This window comes from Frieseomelitta varia, unplaced genomic scaffold (assembly GCF_011392965.1).
Source record: "Frieseomelitta varia isolate USP_RPSP 00005682 unplaced genomic scaffold, Fvar_1.2 scaffold_443, whole genome shotgun sequence".
NCBI lineage: Eukaryota > Metazoa > Arthropoda > Insecta > Hymenoptera > Apidae > Frieseomelitta > Frieseomelitta varia.
The window spans coordinates 125297-148772 of record NW_025110194.1 but is presented as its reverse complement, the minus strand read 5'-3'; the positions used below and the strand labels follow the sequence as shown (position 1 = coordinate 148772).

At 25.8% G+C, this 23476-nt stretch overlaps 5 protein-coding genes across 6 annotated transcripts; 1 reads left to right on the top strand and 4 right to left on the bottom strand.

The window, feature by feature from the left end:
- Positions 1-105: 105 nt before the first annotated feature.
- LOC122532225 (serine/threonine-protein phosphatase PGAM5, mitochondrial-like) lies at positions 106-2275 on the bottom strand. The gene is made up of 5 exons (XM_043660807.1): positions 1793-2275; positions 1183-1361; positions 897-1111; positions 648-778; positions 106-549 (listed from the first exon to the last, which is right to left on the bottom strand). Exons 1-5 carry the CDS (start codon positions 1948-1950, stop codon positions 405-407), a joined length of 828 nt encoding a protein of 275 aa, XP_043516742.1. The 5' UTR covers positions 1951-2275; the 3' UTR covers positions 106-404.
- Positions 2276-2359: 84 nt separating this feature from the next.
- Positions 2360-6415, bottom strand: LOC122532222 (centromere protein J). Its single transcript, XM_043660804.1, has 3 exons — positions 3018-6415; positions 2707-2902; positions 2360-2605 (listed from the first exon to the last, which is right to left on the bottom strand). Exons 1-3 carry the CDS (start codon positions 6329-6331, stop codon positions 2477-2479), a joined length of 3639 nt encoding a protein of 1212 aa, XP_043516739.1. The 5' UTR covers positions 6332-6415; the 3' UTR covers positions 2360-2476.
- Positions 6416-8420: 2005 nt separating this feature from the next.
- Positions 8421-13402, bottom strand: LOC122532223 (E3 ubiquitin-protein ligase TRIM33). The gene is made up of 11 exons (XM_043660805.1): positions 12918-13402; positions 12169-12398; positions 11788-12068; positions 11567-11677; positions 11289-11483; positions 11111-11223; positions 9764-10939; positions 9494-9653; positions 9241-9424; positions 9006-9158; positions 8421-8915 (listed from the first exon to the last, which is right to left on the bottom strand). Exons 1-11 carry the CDS (start codon positions 13246-13248, stop codon positions 8742-8744), a joined length of 3108 nt encoding a protein of 1035 aa, XP_043516740.1. The 5' UTR covers positions 13249-13402; the 3' UTR covers positions 8421-8741.
- A 224-nt stretch (positions 13403-13626) lies between these two features.
- Positions 13627-15697, top strand: LOC122532224 (WD repeat-containing protein 55 homolog). Its single transcript, XM_043660806.1, has 8 exons — positions 13627-13769; positions 13969-14103; positions 14224-14416; positions 14491-14673; positions 14748-14821; positions 14903-15069; positions 15123-15340; positions 15420-15697. Exons 1-8 carry the CDS (start codon positions 13745-13747, stop codon positions 15679-15681), a joined length of 1257 nt encoding a protein of 418 aa, XP_043516741.1. The 5' UTR covers positions 13627-13744; the 3' UTR covers positions 15682-15697.
- Positions 15698-16754: 1057 nt separating this feature from the next.
- Positions 16755-23442, bottom strand: LOC122532243 (cytoplasmic FMR1-interacting protein). Of its 2 annotated transcripts, XM_043660843.1 has the most exons (20): positions 23343-23442; positions 22863-23033; positions 22442-22669; positions 22134-22313; positions 21874-22055; positions 21282-21806; positions 20996-21200; positions 20707-20921; positions 20468-20598; positions 20201-20371; positions 20047-20129; positions 19798-19866; positions 19319-19392; positions 18839-19244; positions 18553-18752; positions 17898-18427; positions 17714-17808; positions 17380-17618; positions 17159-17306; positions 16755-17083 (listed from the first exon to the last, which is right to left on the bottom strand). In XM_043660843.1, the coding sequence occupies exons 3-20, from the start codon at positions 22649-22651 to the stop codon at positions 16868-16870; spliced, it is 3879 nt and encodes a 1292-aa protein (XP_043516778.1). In that variant the 5' UTR covers positions 22652-22669; positions 22863-23033; positions 23343-23442; the 3' UTR covers positions 16755-16867. The 2 variants fall into 2 exon arrangements, with proteins under 2 accessions (XP_043516778.1, XP_043516779.1); XM_043660844.1 differs by lacking the exons at positions 19798-19866; positions 23343-23442 and having other exon boundaries at positions 22863-23184.
- Between the last annotated feature and the right edge of the window lie 34 nt (positions 23443-23476).

Genomic DNA, 23476 nt, shown 5'->3' with positions numbered 1-23476 from the left:
AAATTGATTTAATCTAACAATGATATATCGTAAGTAAATGTGTATATAAAAAAGGTATACATTTACAAAAAATGCATATACATATACAAAATAAATCACAATAAATACATTTATTTATTTGCAAATAACTTTGTTTCAAGGAGAACATAAGAGATATAAATCTTGTTTAGATAAAGTCTAATAATAAGACTTAATATAAATGTATGTATGATTTTTTATCTGTCTTTAAATACATTGTCTTTGATTTTTAATAGTTCAATTATTTTATTAATGAATTATAAACTTTCATTGATAAAATTAGTATTTAAAAAATACATATTTGTAAAATTTATATAGAATGATATAAAATATAGATGACACGAATATATTTTATTAAATAAAATGATATGTTATATTTAATTCAATTATGAGAAAAATTTTGGATTCAAATGTCCTGAATCACCAAATGCCAATAATTTCACAATACCATCAGGATAAATAGTAATCCATGTAATACTGGCATGATTCAAACTTAATCGTAACCAACTTTCAGGTGGAAATTGCAATGCTCTGAAATAAATATTACACTATTAAAGAAAACATTATTAATGAAAAACATAAACGTTATTAATAAAAAAACATTTAATACGAGTCAGCGAGTAGTTTACCTGCATACAAAATATCTAATAACATTTGCATGGCAAACAAGAATTGTATAAGAATCCTTTTCTTGACTGAAATCTGCACGATGAAAATATTTTCTAAAGGCAGCTTCTATCCTAGGTCCATCTATATAATACTGAAATACATTAATATTATTCAATATTATTTTAGCTAATATAATTTCAAATTTCAAAGAAAATCAAAGAAAATATATAAATAAAAACTTAAATTCATATATACAATAATATTCTTACATTTATTTCAGCTTTCCAATTAGATGATGGAGGCTCAGGTTGAATTGGTGAACCCTCATTAAGAAGTGAATCACTCTTTACTGTTATGTTTTTAAGAAACGATTCTATAATTTTAGCAGTTTCTTGTGCCCTTGTCATTGTTGAATGTATAAGTGAAGTATATGAGAAACCTAATTCTTGCAATCGTTTTCCTGTTGCTTCAGCTTGTTGTCTACCTTTATAACATTTTAACAATTTATGGTCACAATAGTACATTTTACTATATACATATATAGAAGATACTGACCAAAAGTTGTAAGTGTTCCATCTGCATCTGTTTTAGCTTCTGTATTATATTGCCCATGACGAATTAGAATTATATGACGTATAGCTTTTGCTGTTTTATTTATCAATTTTTTGTTATATGTATTCCGATTAAATTCATCATCTATTTTCATTGGTTTTACTAAACTTTTTGGATCTCTCCTAAAAATAAAATTAGGTAAGTCGAACAATAAAATTAAAGTAATGAATTAGAAGTAAATGTTTAAAAAAAAGAGGATATATAACATCATATAAAGAACGACAAATATTTATTAATGAAATAGCGATAAAATTTAATAATTCTAAATAAAAATAAAATAGATAAAAATCTAATAATCTAAATAAAATAGTGTCAAAATCTCAAATGAAATAATGAATTATGATTTATTTAAGAAGAAATGAATAAAAAAGTTTTTAATCTTAGCATCAACTATTTATTCAAGAAATATTTAAGTTTCTTTATTTATTTATTTACGATGCATAATAAAAGAGAAATAAAATAGAATTATATGCTATTCTATTAGATAGAATTATATTATGAAAATAGTAATATTTTTATTGATAATAATAATAACAATAACTACAAATACAACCTATCCCAGTTGTAATTCCAAGATGTAGAAAATATCCTGGATTTATCCGTTTGTGTCAATTGATTATTATTATCATTTTCATGTGGATAAAAGACCATCGCACTACCTAATGCACCAAATCCTACAATCCATTTCTGAAAACTTGAACGTCTAGACATCGTTATAATAAATTAACAATCAAATTTTTTAAATCAACATTGCTCGAAACCAAGCACACAATAGGTTATCCATAAAAGCATCTCGCACATTCGTTACGCTATTTTCATAAAGGTGGGATTTCATATAAACCTTAAATGTATACATCTAGAATCTAGATAGTGTTTACACGTTGACTGATATTTTCTATTAAAATCAACTTGTATAACGTTTAGTACATGAATAACCGACTGTGGAATAATTCAGATTGATTTTGCTAATTAACTTCAAAAGCATTGCTACAGATCATATAATCTGATTTGTTCTGTTAAGGTTATCAATCAAATACTTACGATTTAGAAGTAACATTATATTTTATGTAAAACAGTAAAAAATTCATTTTTATTTTAATTTACATACAACATATTTTAAATATTACATCTAATTACAATTTTAATTACTTAACTACTTGTTATTACTAAAAATATATATTAAATAAAACTTCATTATTTCATGCTATTTTCAACTTTACTAAGTGTGATATAGTTTTTATTGATAAGAATCCCTTATAAGATTACCATCTTTATCCTTAAAACGTATTCTTCCATTTGAATATCGTGTTTCTTGTGTACCATCGAGATAAATTAGTTTAATGGTTCCATCAGGATATTCACGTCTCTAAATCATATATAAAAGTAAGAAATTTTATATATACATATATCTTGTAAAATATTAAAATTAAAGTTAAATGTTAAATATTAAATATTGTTGCTTATTACCTTATGAGTACTAGTATGTATTTCACATTGTCCATTTGGTAAAGTAAGAATTTTTTCACCATTAGTAAGAATTTGAATTAATGTTCCATCTGGTAATGTCCATTTTTCGGTACCATCTAATTCTAAGATTCGCACTGAACCATCTGGAAATGATACCTCTATTGTACCATTAAGTAATCTTCTTTCTACTTGACCACTAAATAATAAAACAAATAATAAAAATAATAATAATAAAACTCACTGAATAATAAAATTTTATACATTAAAATTCACAATCGAATAATTAAATGAAGTGATAAAAATAAACTTACTCAGCAAATTCTAAAATCTCTAAACCATCCGGCATTGTTGTATGCCATGTATGTGTTGATGCATAAAAATACTTTATTCTTCCATCTCTATTAGTTTCACGAACATCTCCATTATAATACATTAATTTAGTTACACCTTGATCAGGAAACACCTTCTTAATATTTCCATTTGTAAATCGATATTCAATAGAGCCATCTGTGTGTTCAATCTGTATCATACTTTGTTTATCAGTATTAGTATTATTTCTGTAAGATGAAGATTTCTCATCTATGTCTAGATTAAGTAGTTTATCTGTTGATGATGTTAAATCTTTTTTATTATCTTCAACAAAACATTTGTAATCATTTTGCATATGTAATTGAATATTGTCATCATTATGATTAAAAGATACTTCATATTCTTTATGTAATCTCTCACATTTACTTTTTATAGTATTTGTTTGACCATCTTTTTTCAATATATTGTTTGGATCTGACTTAGATTCACTTAAATTTTCAAGAGCATCAAATTTTTCTGGAATTTCTGTTAAATCTAACGTTGCTTCTTTGATTAAATTTTCATATAGATTTCGTTTTTTAACAATATCTGATATAGTTATTTGACTTTTTTGTGGTTTATCATTCATAATATTTTTACCATCATTACAATTACGTTCTTTTTCTTTATCTATATTCTGATCGTTAAGTATTGGTTCTATCAGTTTTTGATCATCATCTAATGAAGCATCATTAACTTTCTGAGAGTCTTTAAACTGCATTTTAATTCGTTTATTAATTTGATGAATTGCTCTTGTATTTATAGAAGTTTCAGTTCTGCCTTTATTTCTAACATTTTTCTTTAAGTTTTGTAGTTCTTCTATTTCTTGTTTCAATTTTGAATTTTCTATTCTTAATATTCTCATTTGACACCTTTGTCTCGATTGTGCTGCATTCCATCTACTTTCCTTTATATGCATTTCTTCCACCAATTTTTCTATTTCTTGCTTCAGATTCTGAATTTCTTGCCTTTCTAATTTACTTTGTTGAGCTTTTTCTTGTGAATCTCGTATTCTATTTTCTAATGCAAATTTTTCACGTGCTAGCTTTTTTCTTTCTTCTTGTAAACGTTCTTCTATTTGTTTTTTATTTTCTTCAAATTTTTTTTCTTTTTCTGCGTATTCTTTACGAAAGTTTTGATAATCTTCGCGTAATTTTTTACGCTGCATAGATAAAGCTGTATTTTCTTTGCGAAATATATTGATCTCTTGTTCAAGTTCCAATAAACGATTTTTTAGAAGCTCTGATTTAAAAATGGTTTCATCTGTTTCTTGTAAGTCTTTTATATTTTCTTGATCTTCAACCACATTATCATAATTATTTACATATTCATCTATTTTTTTGTCGTCACAAAGTTCTGTATGCTTTTTTAATGTTTCAATATTGTAAAAATCATCGATCTTTTGTGGTGTTAAATTATTTTGATCACATTTATGCAAATTACTTGTTTCATCATTAAAAGTTTGGTCCTCACTATCTGATGATTCATCTTTAGGGCAAACATATTGACACATATCTGTGTTAGAAGTAAAATCATTGTTCTCTATTATATCTTCACAGATTTGTGTCTTGTGCATTTTATTTTCCATTACAGAAGATTGTGATGCTTCAAAAGATACTGGTAATGTTTCTGAAATAGATGTTTCTACAGAAGAATCACTCCAAATCTTTTCATCTGAAAAATTTTTTATTATTAATGATTCAGTTGATATACTTGATGTATCTGTTAATCCAATTGTTTTGTATTCATTAAATTCAGAAAATCTAACATGACGACTAACATCTTCTTTCTTGTCATTTTCAATGATAGGAACATTAATTTTATTAAAACAATTCTGTTCATTATGCATAGATTGAATTTGATCTCTTAATAAAATATATCTATTTCTATTTGATTTCATTTTATTGTCCTCGCTAGCATCTTGTAAAAATTCTCTCTTCTGATTTATAGAAGGTAAAAAATCACGAAATTCAGTATCCTTATTGAACTTCATACTTTTACATACTTGATTAGACTTTACAGCCAATTGTTCTTTAGGTATGTTACTTTTTGGAGTAACTTGTTTTGCATTATACAAACTATTTTCTGTTTTATATCCAGCATTTCTTACTTTAAATGGTGTTGATTGTTGTAAGAATGCAGTAACTGCACTAGATGTAGAACAAAAGCTAGAATTCTCTGCTTTTTCTTCTAACAATTCAAATATTCGTACTTCTTCTAATTCTTTTTGGGTTCCAGAATGAAAATCTGAAGTATTTAATTCAACTGTATTTTTCATTTTATTGATATAATCTTTTAAATATGTAGTTGAAGTATTGGATTCAGATTTAGTACAAACTTTCTTCTTTGGTAATGAAACATTCTTTAAACATAAATGTTTTTGGGCTTCATTTGTATGATATGTCTTTCTTGGCAACTGTGCATTCTTTGAAGTTCTATTACATTTATTTTCATTTGTAGAACATTTAGATCCAGATTTTGTATTGTTAGTAAATGACATAGTATGCAACTTTGTTTTTTGTATGGAAAGTTGTGATTGTTGATTCAATTTAAATCGAGCTAAACCTTCCCCTTTTTTTAAAAATGGTTTTTTTTTAATTTTATTCCCTAAATTAGTATTAAACTTTTGAAGATGTTCATTTTCACTGTCTTTTAATCTTTCTTCAAGCAATGTATGAAAATCTTTTTTTGGGGAGGAAATTGGTATATCATCAATAGAAATACGATTAACATTAGTTTTAACAGATGGTAATGGTGCTATTCCATCTATAATGAATTGTTCTAATTGTTTTTCCACTTTTATTTCATTTTTTATATTACACATTGTCTTATCTTTTGACTGTTTTTTTATCTGACTTTCAATATTAATTGTATCTTCAATAAACCTCTGTGTTGGTGATTTTTGTTGTGAAATTACATTTCTAAAACTATTATCTATATTTTCATTAAGACATGATGAATCAGTTTTATTTACTATTTGTACATAATTTTCTTTCATTTGTGACTTGCCATGCAACGTAATTAAATTTTCATTATTAATCTCAGTATTTTCAACAAATTCATTTGAATTATTTGTATTTAATATATCTTCGTTAAGATCAAGTTCTTGTATTGATAATTCAAGTGCTTTATACATACAATCTTGTTTCTGAGTTAACATTTGCCTTTGCATCTGTTGTTGCTTTAATAATCGTTCTTGTTGCTCTAATTGCCACTGTCTTAATTTTTGTAAACGCTCAACTACAGATGCTTCTAAGTCCATGTTTTGAATGAGCATGGAATTTTAACACGTAAATATCATTTAAATATAAATATTTCAATAATTTATATACATGAACACATACAAATACAGAAATATAAATTATTTTATGACATTTTTAAAAGTATAAGATTATTTTTATCCTTTTAAAAATATAAGTCTTACACAACATTATTAATTCTTTCTAATTTATTTAATATTTTTAAATTCATCTTTAAAAAAAATGTTTTGTTTTTTGTTTAAAGTTATAATAAAGTAAGATAGCGACAATTATTAAAAAATTTTCAATTATAATAAAAGAAAAATTACACTCACGTACACATGTACGTATATATATATATATATATATATCGCAAAGAAGGCTCAATTAATCAGCTAAAATTAAAATACTTATATTTTCATATACCTTGAAATAAAAAAGAGTTATAAAAGTAATATAAAGTACATTATAAATTAAATTTGTTACATTCATTAATAAGTTTTTGAATAAAGTATTTGCTTACAAACCGGCTGACAGTTCAAAAGTAATGTATATATGTAAATACAATTTATATTGTAACGTAAAAAGACAGTTACCTACACTGGTTACCAGCATCTGATTGGTTATTCGCAAAAATATTCCCCTCATATATAGAAAGCACCAATGATTCTTTATTACAAATGCTCAAATATTTCTCACTATTTAAAATATTTAAAATATTTTTAAATAAATGTATAATATGTACATATATCAATTTTATATATACATTTTAAATAAGTAAAGTGCGTAAGATAGAGATAGGAAAGAGGAGAAAAAAGAAGAAAAAACTCTTTAAAATAATAAATTATTGAATAGAATTTGACACTATTTAAAAACAATAAATTATTGTTAATAATTAAAGATATACCTGTAATAAATATAAAAACAATTACGACTACAATCTTTCGATGAAAAAGATTACTTTAAATAACGAATAAATATTTAAATATATACTTAAAAATTTGTACGTGACAATAATGTTTACCGCTATTAATTTTTTAATATTTTTATTATTGTTAAAATTTATATAAGAGTATAGTGCAATATTACATAAATTTATTATATTTATGAAACCATTACGAATTAATTTCATTTTTTATAATAAAATTATATTCTGATATACGTAATATATTTTTTAAATTATGATGCAATATATTTTAAAATTATTAATCTTTTTATTATAGTAAAATAATTTAATATCAAATCTTTCGTGAGCATAATTTTTATTAAAAATTACAATCATGGAAACAATGATGAAATTAAAAAAAGTTCCACTTTGTATATTTTATGCAAGATTATTTTGTATGTCATACATGAACTTGGTGTAATACAATACTGTGTGAAATTTAACACAGTTAAATTTACATCTACATTTTGATACTGCCAAGTAAATGTAATAATTAAAATACTTTGATATAAGATAATTTAAATAAAATTATAATAAAATAAGACATAAGCATAAAAAAGATTGAAATGTTGAAACTGTTAATACAATTCGATATTTGTATACTGTCGTGTAACAAACATGTATTTAGTTAAATACGTCAGAATATTAACATTTAAACAGCTTTTTTAAAACAAAATGTTTTAAAAATGATATTGGTTTATAAAATTTTCAGTCAGTAAGTTTACTATAACATAGTCGACTCTAACCTTTTATCAACAAGCAATTCAACATCTATTTTCTAGAATTTTGTTAGAATGATGATACAAATATACAGAATATGCTGTACTATATAGTATATTGCAAAAGTGAGTTGAAAATGCAAAAATTGGTCATATGTTTATATAAATCTCTTTTTTCCATTTTTTGTATTTTCAATTCAATTCTGCAATACTTCTCAACATACAGATCACAATCTATATATATGTGTGTATATATAGATATATATATATATATATATATATATGTATAAAGATATATATATATACATATATGTATAAAGATATATATATATACATATATATATATATAAAGTCGTAATACTTTATAAAAAAATACTTATATATTTACTGAAATATTTTAGTGTAAAATTAATATAATTATTTTTTAATAATTCAATTAATGAAATAATTAAATGATAAATATTTTATGAACTAAATTTATGAAATAAAATATTCTCATTTTTAATTTATAAATTCATGCAAGAAGCTCATAATATTAAGCATAAAGTGAAATTCTCTTCACCAAACGTAAAATGTGAAGAAGTCTATACTACAATTACAAATGTCTATTCAATTATTTTGTTAGTACGTGTCAATATTTATCAATGTACTTTATCAATTAATTAAACGCAAAAAGCAATATTAAATATAACTAAGAAATGTTCACTATATTGAAATATAATTTTCCTATGTAATTTAAAAATAATATATTTGTTTACGTGTTTCAATTACGAAAAGTAAAAATTAGTCTGTAAGTATACGACGGTATTTTCTATTAGGAGGGAACACTTCTTCGTCTTCATCCTTGTCAGCCGAAAGAAAAGGATCGTCGTACGCGTAATTTGGTGCCCATTTTAATAATAATTTTTCAAAAAACTCTTCTAAATTTCGTGCTTCTTGGTACACTTGCGATTCAACCTAAATAAAATAAAAACATATGATTTTATAAAAATGACATGCTTATTTTTATAAAAATTTTATATCTTCTAATTCTTTAACAAAACTTACAGGATTATAAGTAAAAGCATTTTTGAACATCAATCTGATGTCTGCCATTACTTGTCTCAAATCTGTGTAATTATCTGGATGCTCAGCTTTCAATTTATCTCTAATTACATCTAGTGCAATTGGTTTTTTTATGATACGATGATAGTCAACTATCTATTAGTAGTAAATAAAATAATGATTTTTATATTCCTGATATTTCCTATATATTTTAAAAATTTTTATAAAATAAATTTACCTCACTAGATACTACTTCACGGAAAGGTAAGCTTTGCTCGTATTGACAATAAAGTTCTAATACAATTCTTTGTGCAATTCGTAATTCTTTTGCACTCATTCCGCTTGGTCTTTTTTCACTTGGTGGATCATCTGAGCAATCTAGTACATTTGTACATAACATACATTGCCAAGTTTCACTTTCACTAGTGTGCAAAAAATTGGATATTAGCAATTAAACAATAAACATTATATTATATTATTTATATACTTACTCAGGAAACGATTTTAAACTAGGAATATGACAATATAAGTGGAAGACTTTTGGGCATTTATCACAACATAATACTGCATCTCCTCCATCCATGCATACTGCACACCAGTCTTCATTGGGGTCATCCTTTGTCATCGATGCTGCAGTATTTTTTGAATTATCTATTGAACATAAATTATATAAATACATTTATTATAGTTTGTACGTAAGATATATGTGATATGATGCACGGTATTTTGAATAACAGTTAACAATTATTTTTATTATTTACCTGATGAATTCTCAGTCATTGGATTCAACCCTTCATCAGTTGAACTATCTACTTGGGCAGAATCTAATTGATTTCGTTGAGCTTCTGGTATTACTACAATTCCATTACTATCTAATTTTGCGATAGTAAGCATTAAATCATTCAAAGATTTTTGACAAAATTTGTCTAAACTTTTTTCAGTTTCATCTGATTTTCCAGGAGGCACAGGACTAGGCGTTTTAGGTACTGACGAACTAACTGTATGACCAACAGACACTGAACTTTGCAATTGTGGTGGAGTATCAGAAGCAGTAGTCGTTTGTGTATTATATTTTTGATTTACATTTGATTGTTGATTTTTTAATGTTATCTTGTAAGTATCATTAGTAGGAACTGACATGGCAGGTGTATTCGATTGATGACGGGAAGTATAAAAAGGAAGACAAGGATTGACATTTTGGGGAATGTGCCAACGAGCTGTAGGTGGTTGCTGCATAGGATAATTTATATGTGGCGTGGATGGAGAAGTTGGATTGCATTGTTGAAGTCTCATACCAGATACCATGGATGTATTTGTTGGTTGATATGCAGGTGGTGGTACTGGTCGTTGAGGATTGTTCGAAGGATATCTATAAGGTGGTAATCGATACGACACATGATTCGTAGAAGATCGGAAAGGTGGCGGATTATGTGCAAGAAGTCCACGTAAACTAGTGTTTTGACCAAGTTGATCTATGTGAACTTGTTGATGAGGATGCGTAGACGACGTTACTTGTTGATGGCAACTTCCCAAAGGACGTTGTTGCATCATTATTGGTTGTTGCAATCTGTTGTTAAAATTAACTGGATATGGTACACGCGGTTGATGTGCTTGTGGTGATGACCGAGGTGGCATGTTATTCATAGGATAATGTTGCATATAATTTTGCGACTGTGTTTGTTGCTGTTGCTGTGACGTTACATGAAGAGGCACTTGTTGATAGGAATTTTGTTGTATACTATTAGATTGTTGTGTTGCAACAGGTAATTGTGCAGTTATGGAAGAACCATCCATATGTACATTTGACAAACTGGTTGTTTGCTTCTGATCTGTCTGTGTTTCATTATATGACATAGATGGTGTATTTACTCCACCCAATGGAGATATTGAAGGATATACTCTACCATCCACTACTATTGCTCCAATAGACGAAACCACTAAAATTTAAAAAAAAAAGGAGATCAAACATTTAATACTGTACGAATCGAATATTTAGTTACTAATATTAAGTTACTAATTAAAAATATGAAATAGCTTTAACTAACAGCAATACCATAAACTACCTATTTAATAACATATAATTAAGCACCTATTATTATTAATTTAACCTTTTATCAAATCTGGTACTTTCTCCAAGGATAGATGTATTCTAACTGGTATTTCTGGATTTGGAATATCAGCCCGTCTACTTTTTATTCTTTGTAAATGACTTGTAACAGATCTATGAGAAAATGATAGAACATTTACATTTATATTATATTTATATATAATATTTTAAATACATACTTTTTGCTATAAAGTAATTCCATATCTGACCCCTTTTTTAAGGCATGAGTTACAAATTGAATACAGTGATCAGTAAGCTTTGATAACTGATCTAAAGCAACTTTTTTCTCATTTAATGTATTTTGCTTTTGATCACAAACTTCATTTAAGCGCATAACCAATTGTTTTCCTCTTGTATTAATTGCATTTGTTAATCTGTGTAAAAAGATATTATGTAATCTTTACATAAAAATTACATTCCAAATTTAAACTTGGAATATAAACTTCATAATACTTACTGCACCACCATTTGTGTTATGTCTTGCACTAAATTTTTCTTTTTTTCTAAAATAAGAACCTGTCTATCTTCTATGACTTTCATTGCGCTTTTTAATAAAACTCGTTTATAACTGCGAAATAGATTAACTTAAAATATAAACAGTACAAATAATTTAAAAAAAGTAAGTTTAATTTTCATAGAAAATATATTTAAAGAAAAATATAAAAATAGAAGAGTTACCTCACTTCTTTAAGTAAAGTTGACACAGAAGCACGGGTTTCAGCAGCAATTTCATGAATAAATTTGTACTTGTGATCTCTGTGTTCACTTAACTGACAATCTCTACAAGTAAGTTTATCACATGTTTGACAAAATAAAGATAATTGTTCGTGTGAATGAATTGTACAAAATAAATAGCCAGGTATTTTTTTGTTATTCCTTTTAACATTATCCCTATCATTGGCAACTTCATCCTTTGGTTTAATTGTATGATCTTTTGTTATTTTTAATCTCTGATGTGCCTTTAGGAAAGAAAAATTTAAAATAATTGTTATTTTATTTCTAAAAAAAATATATTTAATAAACATACTACGTATATATACTAAGTATTGCTTTCATTACCATAACACAGTTTTGACATATAAATTCTTCACATTCTACACACCAACTTGTAGCATTGGCATTATCATGACAGCTGGTACATTTTTTCTCTTCTTCTGTTTCTTTAGACTCATCATCAGTACCTGGACTATTATCTTCTTCTATAAATTTCGATAAGAATCGGTTTTCAATTAAATTCTCTGCTTGTGTAGTGACATTACATATTTGACAAGCAATCACATTACTTTCCACTGTAACAATATAAAGATATGATGTAAGTATTATATGATATATCTATATATAAAATATTGTATGAATTATATTAATATAAAATTACTATGTATCATGAATATATTTTTAAAACATAATTTAAATAATCATGAAAACATGTATTGTGATTTCTGTTGTTCAATAAGTTGTTTTAACATTTACGAATATTATTATACAGAAAGATAAACAAAAATTGAACAATATTATGATCTAAACTGATGTTACTAATTTTTTGAAAATTAATTTCAATTTTTAAATGAAATTAAATTCCGGATTGATTAAATGCATTGAAAAATCTTTGTATAGTTTTTATCATTTTATCTTTTCCATCCATAAGAAAGTTAACACTGTTTAGTAAATCGTTTCATAGAGAAGATCTAATTGAATCTAATTGAAGATCTAATCCAATATCATTAAACTAGGAGGTTTGTCACTTACTGAAAAGAAAAATCTCAGAGGTTTAATAAAGTTACAAATACAGACATATAGTAAAGCCTTACACAAAACATCCACATCGACCGACGTGTTGTGATCGTTGAGTTTACTATTAACACATGTCGAGCATGCTGCATGTAAACATTCTAAAAGTTTTGGATCATCGCCGAAAGCAAATGTCTTTCCACAGAATACACATTTTGATAAAAATGCTCGTGTCTCATTTTCTTGGCCCTCGGTTGTGCATTCGATACGTTGTTCACACTCTTCCTCAATGCAAACGCCCTGCACTTGAGATTGTTGCACATCTTGCTTCGCGCCAGTTTGATCAAGTGGCTCTTCTTTAATCGTCGCTATAGGGCCTGTTGTTAGTAGCTCGTTCGTTCGGGTTTCCATATTAAAATTAAAGTAAATATGAAACTGGCTACGAAAAAGAATCGTTTTTATATTATGAAAAATATATCTTTCTCAAATCACGTAGCGCCATGATTCACCATGCTACATCTATTCTGATTACAGTTGCTGTAGTTAGGTAAGGAACTCGATGGCGGGCTTTCCTACACGGTGACGCCCTCTGAAACAGAGATTTCGATATTTCTAGACAGTTCAGTAATTTTAATGATAATTAAATCAAATATCTTTTTAATATTATTGGTTAAATTAATGAAAATTTTAATAATATAATAAATTATATTACATAAGATTTTTTCCCCCACATTTAAAAGCTGGAATATGTATTTATATATTTTACATGGTACAACTTATAGGGAATATTAATCTTTAGGTTTCATAGATTTCAATAAATAGTAAATACGTATATCTATTATTCAAAAATTTTATATACAGATATTGTGTAAAAAGGGTTAGGAATTGTATTTTGCATTTTTGCAACATGCGTTCAGATAAAGGACATTTAGGTACTTTTCCTTAAATAAAAAAAAGTTCGTTTTTTTTTATATTATGTTAATATAAGTAAATATTTATTTCATACTGTTATTCTCTAATGTTATTTGTACATGTTTAAATCATTTAACAAGAATTAATAACTATTGTTTAACGTGTTCATATTAATTGGATATTTTTCTTTATTTTTAATGAAATATATGTAATATTTAGGTAATTTTATTCTTGACAATGAAAAGAATGAAGAAAGTGATGAGAGTGATGATAGTATACAAACATCATCAGATGACAGCAGTTTGAGCAGTAGTGATGATGAAGAATTTCCTGATTCGAATAATGCTCATACAAGTAAATTTTATATAATTTAATATCTAAATAATTGTAACTTAATTAACTCGATTAACAAGAATCTAATGATATTATTAATGGAATGCTATGAAGAAATAATATTTATATTTATTTTTAAAGGTTGTAGCATAGAACCAACTTTATTAAATACAAATGAGGACGAAGATGAAGTTGTAAAAGCAATAATTAGATCAAAAAATATAAATACAAATCATCCTCCCGCTATTACAACAGAAGATCATGTGGTAGATATATGTTTTCATCCTAATTCAAATATGATCGCTGTAGCTAATATTGTTGGAGATATACATTTGTAAATATTACATTATATAATTGACATGCTGTAAAATAATTTTGAATAGCTTCATAAATATATTTCTTTGATAGATACAAATACAACAATACATCAACAGAGTTGATGTCAACTTTAGAATTGCATCTGAAAGCATGTCGTGACATAGAATTTAATGACAGTGGTACAACTTTATTTTCAACTGCTAAAGATTTATGTATAATGCTCACTGATGTACAAACTGAAAAGTTAATAAGACTTTATGAAGATGCACATGAGTATGTATATAATTATTGTATTTAAAATAAATAAGAAGTATAGGTATCATTAAGTAATATTTAATCTATTTTAGGGAACCAGTATATACAATGACAGTAATTGGAGAACATATGTTTGCAACTGGAGATGATAATGGTATAGTGAAAGGTATGTTATATTTGTATCATTTTTTTCTTTTTTTCCATTTTATTGAATCCATTGTATTTAAGTATAATACTTGTATTTAAGTATGGGATCTTCGAGATCCAAAAGAACTACCTATATTTACATTAAAAAAGATGGAAGATTATGTGAGTGCTATAGTAACAAACAAAGAAGCAAAATATTTAGTTTGTGCAAGTGGAGATGGATGTCTTACAACATTTAATATTCCAGGAAAGAAACTGCATGTTCAAGTAAGTGCAAATAAATTTAATAGATTATATTATCTAATTATAATTTTTATTAGTCAGAAGAATATGAAGAGGAACTGATATGTCTTGGTTTATTTAAATCTGAAACAAAACTTTTGGTGGGTACAAGTAAAGGAAAACTGTATGTATATAATTGGGGAGAATTTGGTCTACATTCAGATGAATTTCCGAATTTAACTAAAAAAGCTATAAACTGCATGATTCCAATTACTGAAAATGTTGTGATAACAGGTGGAGAAGATGGAATACTTAGGTATAGTTTAAAATTTATTGTATAATTTTTTTCGTGTATTAATTAAAATGATATATGTATTTGTTACATTAATTTATAGGGCTAGCAGTTTGTTTCCTCATAATCATCTTGGAATAGTAGGACAACATAATCTTTCTATTGAAGCACTTGATGTTAACAGCGATGGTACTTTAATTGCATCTTCTTCACATGATAACGATATCAAGTTTTGGAATGTACAGTATTTTGAAACTTTAGATGTTAATGAGCGTGTGAAAGGTGGGAAGCAGAAGCAATTAAAACGTAATCTTCCAAGTAGTAAAATTGATAATGTATCTAGCTTTTTTTCGGATCTTCAATAAAGAAGATAATAAATTATTATAAATGTATTATAAATTTACAAATAATGAAATTATGCTCCATCTATAATGCTGAGATAATATATTTTCATACAAATATGCTTATTGGTAGATAACATATACATACATATCATATATGTATAATAAAAAATTGAACACAATTATACATATACTTTTTAAAGATAAGAATAATCAAGCATATATTATTTTAATGAATTACATATGAAGATTTTCAGCTATATCTATTATTTTATTACATTTAACAAAATTTAAAAGATAATAAAGATTACATAAATTTTGTGCAACATAAAAATATATTGCAAATGTATACCTACATTACTTTAAAAACTTTATCAAAACATTTTTGATATTTTTAATGTTACAAAACAAATATACGAAAATAAATCTTAATACTCACTTATTCTTATATGTTCATTACAACATAAAAATATTTTTATAAATTAATTATAAATAATAAATATTTTGTTACTGTCTATCATAATTAGATACTATAATAACAGTATACAAAAATTATTTCTTAATTTGATCCTTTAATCCTCTTTCTTATTTAAAAATATTATTTGCAAATGGAGTTTTATCTTTAATTAAATCTTCTGTTAAATAATATGTTTATAAAAAGAAATGAGAAATATTCATAACATATTCAATGTTAATTACAAATATTTCAGACACTTGTTATAATTTACATTTACTTTTAAAAAAGAAATTTGTTTAATATAAATATATAAAATGTATTATAATGCAAAAATGCACATTTTTTGTCACATTATGATAAATAATACTGACACTAAATAATTCTTGATTCAAAAATCTAAAATTGAATATAAATTAAATATCTTGCAGATATTAAATACTTTTGTATACATTTCAAAAATTACTAATAAAAATTTTATTTTACATAAAAAATAAGATGAAATATGAATATTCTTAATGATTAAACATATTAAATATTAGCAAAAATATCTATTATTATAAATTATATATCAGAACTTATATTTTTCTTTAGAAAAACAAAAAAAGATTAAATAATTTCAATCAGAACATAATATATTAATTAAAAATTTTTAGATAAATGCTCCAAAATTTTATTATAAGTTATTTAAAAAATGAGATTCAGCCTTCATTATACTGAATTATAAATATTCTTGTTTATAATACCTACATTACTTCACTGATGATTCATTTGACGCAAATATTCCGGTGTATGATAATGTTGCTGTTGTGCATGAGCAAGTGAGGGATGAATTGGAGGTGGAAAGCATCGAACATGCTCGACGCTTGTTGCATCACTATCTCCGCTCTTCAAATATTTATTTAATACAGCAAAAATTTGTGAATTTAGCACCTGGAATCTTCTAATCCTATCCACCATTCTTTTCAAATGCTATTTAATATAAATAACGATTAAGTATATATGTGTAAAAAAAAACTATACTACAATTTATATATAAATACTTACGATCCCTTTAACGTTTTCATCTTTACCATCAACACGTTGTACTCTCAAAATGTGATAGCAAAAATCAAGAGCTTCGAATCTTCTTTGTTGACCAAGTAATACAATCATAGCACATCCAGCCCAATGTAAACCTTCACCAAATAACTCTCTGTAACGAAAATAATATTTAATGGGAAACTTTGTATTATAACTAATAGTAAAATTATATACATATTACTTACTCAACAGTAAATTCTGTTTCTCCAACAGGAATGCAGTATACAAACTGTAATGCACTCCATAATCTATGAAATTCTGTACATTCGTCAACATTCATTACTCCATTTACAGGAGGAGGACCAACCCAAATAGGATCATCTAAAAAACTACGTAATCTACTGAGCACTACCTCAAATATAGATAAACCACAACAGAGCCGTTCTCGTGTTAATAAATCTCCTTCTCTGGCAATCATTGCTTGCTATACGATTAAAATAATTGTAATTTTACAATACAATTAAGTATTTTATGTATTTTAATTGTTTGTACGTTTAATTAATTCATTTTATTACTTACTTTAGCTGTACCTAAATTATCTACATTGGGAACGATTTGTAAAGCTGCATATTTGGCTTCAAGTCGTTTCTGCTTAGTTTCTGGTTTCTCACCCTCTAAAATTGAAGGTATTATAATATTCTTAAAAAAAATTATTATAATATTTTAAAATAATGTTTTTATATATATAATTTGAAAATATTACCTTTACAATATGGTCTAGGTAATATATTTTGAAATGGCGCTGCATGTAACAAATCACAAACCTCTTCTTGTGATAAAGCTTGTTCCATTAAAAGACAAAATAGAATTGTATTACCAAATTCGCGAAAATTATGAAAAAGTTCAGTTTTAGCATCTGGATATTGTACAATATCATTTAATTGAGCATGATAATATCCCAAAACTCCTGGAGATCCATAATCATATCTTGGAAGTTTACAAACTTTTGGCATCGCTTCCATTAGTGTCTTAGTAAATTGATGTAAACTTCCTTGAATTAGAGATTTCACAATTTTTAAAAGTTCTTCCATTACCACTGCAATGCCTTGATATCCAAGCAATTTACACATTGTACGAAAATGTTGTGGTCCAACAAATCCTGAATACTGCCCATACTGTGTACTATATGCTAAATTTAATTGTTTACTTCCCCAAAGATAATGATGCGACATTTGTGGGGGTTTATCTCTGTGTACTGCTTGTACAAATTGAAGCCCACGACATTTTACAAACCTATTGTAAATATATTTCATTATAAATAACTATAAATATATAATTTCAATATAAATAACTATAAATTTTATATGCATCTATCATTATTTTTAATTAGAGAAATATAGAAATTATTAAAGTTATACCTATTCGTTGCTGCATTATAACAGTAATTCGGCAAAAAATCATAATTCAGTTCCCAAAATACATGAAGAGTAATTCTTCCATATGGAGCTAAAACATTATGATTTGCTTCGCGAAACATAGCATCATATTCATCTAATGCAAGCCATTTACTTAAAAGTTTATGAGTAAGACGATTCACTTGTAAAAGTCCTTCCAATTCCTTTAATACACGAAATGTTAAGTTACATATTGAATATGAATTAAATATTATAAGTATAACACATTAAATCTAATAATTCAACTTACCACGACTCCCGTAATATCGCCAGATTCAAATTTACTAATTGCTAAATCTAAAGACTTTTGCATATCTGCGTTAATACGTTGTGTAATCAATTTGTTTAAATCAATACTTCTTCCAAGTAACTGAACATGCCTTTGTTTTAATAAAGTTTCGTATCTGTTAGCACGAGGATATGGAAGTAAATACGCTCCTAACGCAACACATTCCACTCGAAATCTTTTATCTAACAAAATACTTGCAGCAAGTTGTTTATAGTGAGCAAAAATTTGTTCACTAAGTTTATAAACAAATTGATCAAAACATAAATTTACTTCAGCTTCTACTTCATCATAAAGGAACTGTTTTCGAAATATTGTCAAAGCATATAATGCACTATCATTGTATAAATCAAGCGGATATAAAACATATCTGAAACAAAATATTGTATTATAAAATATTTTTTAAATCTTGGATATATATATATATATTTTTTTTTTACTTACTCCATCATTGATGGCTCCTTGCTTCGTAATATGTGATCAGTCAAAATCCATGGCATAGACATTTCAATAGGAAACTGAAACAGGATTTAGAATATAAAATAATTTGCATATTATTAATTATAGATTTTAATATATCAAATAATATATATTTAATATATTTATATAATATATATATTATATACTTTTAGTGAGAATTGCACTACCCTTTAACTTTTACTGTAGAATTGCACTATCCTTTAACAGGCATACATTGATTTCATTACTAAATGCATGCTATTTGTATAAATAATAAATTTATAAACTTATAACTACTAATAATAAAATTGCGTAATGTTATAATATATAACATTCTATAATAACAATATAAACATTCTATGATATAAAAAATAATGCAATAATAATGAAATCAATAAACCATATTAATGGTGATCATTGCAATAAATAACAATTACTACAATCACTCAGGTTTAACAGAATACCTGAATACGTTTCTCCATGGTGATCAAATCGCTGCATTCTTCATTATGCTGGTGACGAACTTGGCATTTCTAGTCATGAAATCAAGCACACAAAACACTATTTGATATTTTTCTTTGTATATATTAATACAAAATATTCATCACTGTTTATTGAAAGTGAAGAAATAATATAAGCTATCATTTTTTAATAAATTATTTATATTTTTGAAGTTTGGAACAGAAATATATTCTGAAAATGTTTTTAATTACCTGTATCTTCCGACCCATAGTCATTTCTAGGTAAAATTCTCTGTACCATAATTGAGATAAATCACAACAATCTTGCAATGATTCTAAAATAAAATAATATAATTAATATATCCTTAATACAAAACGTAAACATGCCTAATTTAATTATACTAACCACTAAAATTTAAGAGGTAACTCCAATAAAAACTAGTTTTATGAAATTGATCAATTTGCACAAGATACTGGCCATCAATATCTTTCCTCAGAGTACGTTTTCCACCACTTTTATCCGCAATTAATGACTCTAACATAGTACGAACCATATAGAGCTGTGTTGAAGAAGGTCCTAAGAAATTTTTTGACAAACTATAACAATGTGCTATACAAAAAAAACTTATTTATATTTATTTAATACTTAATTATATTCATTTTTTAATCTTACCAACATTTCGACGCGGTACTTTAATACCAAACCCATTATCAGGATCCTTTTTTCCTTTTAGTGCAGGATCCCCTAATGGCTCTACTCCAAAATGCCAATCTGCACAAGTTTCTCTTACAGACACAATGATACTAAAGAGTATAATAAACAATTTATATATTATTAGATAATTATACAAAACTATATTTATATAAAAAAGAAAGCTATATTACAGTTACATAAAAAAAAAACATACGAACCTTCTAATAAGATCTTTTTTATTTTTAATTGCTTTACGTAATGGTTCTCGCAATGCAAGTTGAACAAAATCTTGTAATTCAGCATATATGTTTCTACGTATTGCGTCAATAAAAACTGTTTCCATACGTGCCATTAATACTTGTAATCCTTTGATCATTGCAATTACTTCTATCAACGCAAATTTCTCTTCATCTGTATAATTATAACGCGTTGCCTGATAAAAAGAGGATGTGTTGTACATTGTGTAACTAGTAGAAAATAAATAATATAATAGAAAATAAATATCACCCTCTCATATTCTTCAGCTTCTTGTGGACATTCTTTATTCATATGATGATCGGTAGGATGTAAAAGCTTCCAGCTATAAAGTTCTGTTACAACACTTGTCCATTGAGAAAGTAATTGTAATCCACGTAAAGCTAATTCTGCAGTTTCTCGATTTTCTGCATCACTGCCACATTCTTTATATGTTGTAGTTACTTCATTACTGTATCTATATTATAAAAAAAAAATATATTTTTATAAATTTAAAAATAGTATTTTTTCTTAATTTTACAGACATTTTAATTTTCACCTTGCTAATTCACTAATATATTTAACATGGTCTTCTCTAATTTGTGGAAGATGCACCATAAGATCTGCTTGTGGACTTATATTATTTGATGAAGAGGATAATGGCCATTTTGATGCATCAAAATGTTTAGAACGTTTAATATAATTAAAAGGTGCAATTTGCATATCACCAAACAATGGTACTACTTCCAAGTTCTTAAATATTCTATCAATTCTGTCCAATTTTAATTTCTTTTTCTGATCTAACTTATTGATATTACAAAGTTCACTATCCATTAAAAATAAACCAAATCCCATCACTTTTACTAGCATATGTTTTTCATTTGGAGTCAAATACATTTTAGTCTCAAACATATGAACACATATATTAACAACATCTGCAAGTAATTCTTCATATCCTGGAATTTTTTCTAAATTTTCTTTTACTGTATCACGAATTTTATTTTGTGTAGCTAAAAACATTGATAAATTTTGAGATTCTTGTAATGTTTGAGAATCAGACATTACTTTAAGAAACTGAGCAGCTCTGAAATAATAATATGATTATTTTCTAAAAGTTTTATGATATAACAAATTCAAAAAACAATAGTTACCTTCTGTATGTAGAATAGTCATTTTTTACACTGGATTTCATATTTTTAAGTTCGTCCAAAACTGCAAACATGTTGATAAATTTTCCTAAAGTAAGTAAATATGCTTCAGAAACAAAATCTTTCCTTTTTTCATGATGACACAAACGTTTTACTTCCCCAGAGAATCTTTCAATTGCTTTTCTCTAAAAACCATTTATTTATTATGTAATGAATTAAATTTTATCAGTATACATCATAAAATCAAGTTATTAAATACATACCTGAAAATACATAAAATTTAATAACTTATTTACTTCTGGTGCCAATACCTCTACTGTTTTTTCATAAATTTCTACTCTGTTAGGCTGTTCATTAGATTTTGGTTGAGGTATTGCACGGGAACAACATCTCCAAGTATATAGCATTACAGCATGCTTTAAACCTTCTTCCAGTAATTCATTCTTTAAATTAAAGGTAATAGATTAAACATGCAGCAATTCCATGAGCATGAAAAATAATATTATCTCACATCATATATATATAATTAGATATCATAACATACAATTTATAAATACAATTTGATAATTACCAAACTTGCATGAACAGTAGCTTCTTCAATGTATTTGGCAATTCCAGTAACAAAGCCATTTCTATCTTCAAAATTAGTATCAAAATTGGCTTGATATACTACAGAACATGGTTGTGCCTCAATGCAAGGCTGTTCATCAGGTAACGTAAATTCATCAAGTACATCAACATTTGATAAGGCATCGCCCAAAGTTACTTTGTCAGTAGCCATTAGAACTTAAGAATAAACCTAAATAAAAGTATTAAGTATTAATAAAAATTAAATCTTATTAAAAACATAAAACATAAAATTAATTGATTATTTAAAAAATATTTATAAAATGAATTTTAAACGAAGGTCTATGTAGATAAATTAATAATTAAGAAAATTAAAATTTCACGTAGATATTAATCAAAATAATCATCATATTTATAATACTTACCTCTATAGAGGTTAAGGTTCTAGAGACAAGTGTATTAAAATTTCGAACTTTTTTTTATAACAAAGCAAAATAATTCTTGATTCTTTTATAATTTATTCAATACATTTTAGTATAATAATTTCTAATTGTACCATAAAGACAATTATGTACGTTTAATACTCCACCCTCACCCTAGAAAACATAAGATGATTATCTTGTCAACAATACTGTACTTATATATAATAATTGACGTTCTTAAAATGAAAATCTGTGTTAAGAAAAATTGGTTGGTTCTACTTAACACGTATTTAGTACTTAATATAACTATTAATTTCCATGAGAATAATACTTTTCGAAAAAAAAAAAAAATATATATATATATATATATATACTCCAAAAACTTTGTTTTATAATTCATTAATATTATAATTTACCAATGTTAAAATTCTCTCATTTCTTTATCAATTCTAATTCATAGTTACTTTTGTTAATTGTACTTACGATTAGTTAAAAGATTTAAATTAATGTAAAAGACAAATCATTTAAAAATTATATTTTTAACCACAAAGATAAAATATGATTACAGTGATTCTTATTGTATCAATTTCTTTGGCGTGTGATACGTATATTGTAAA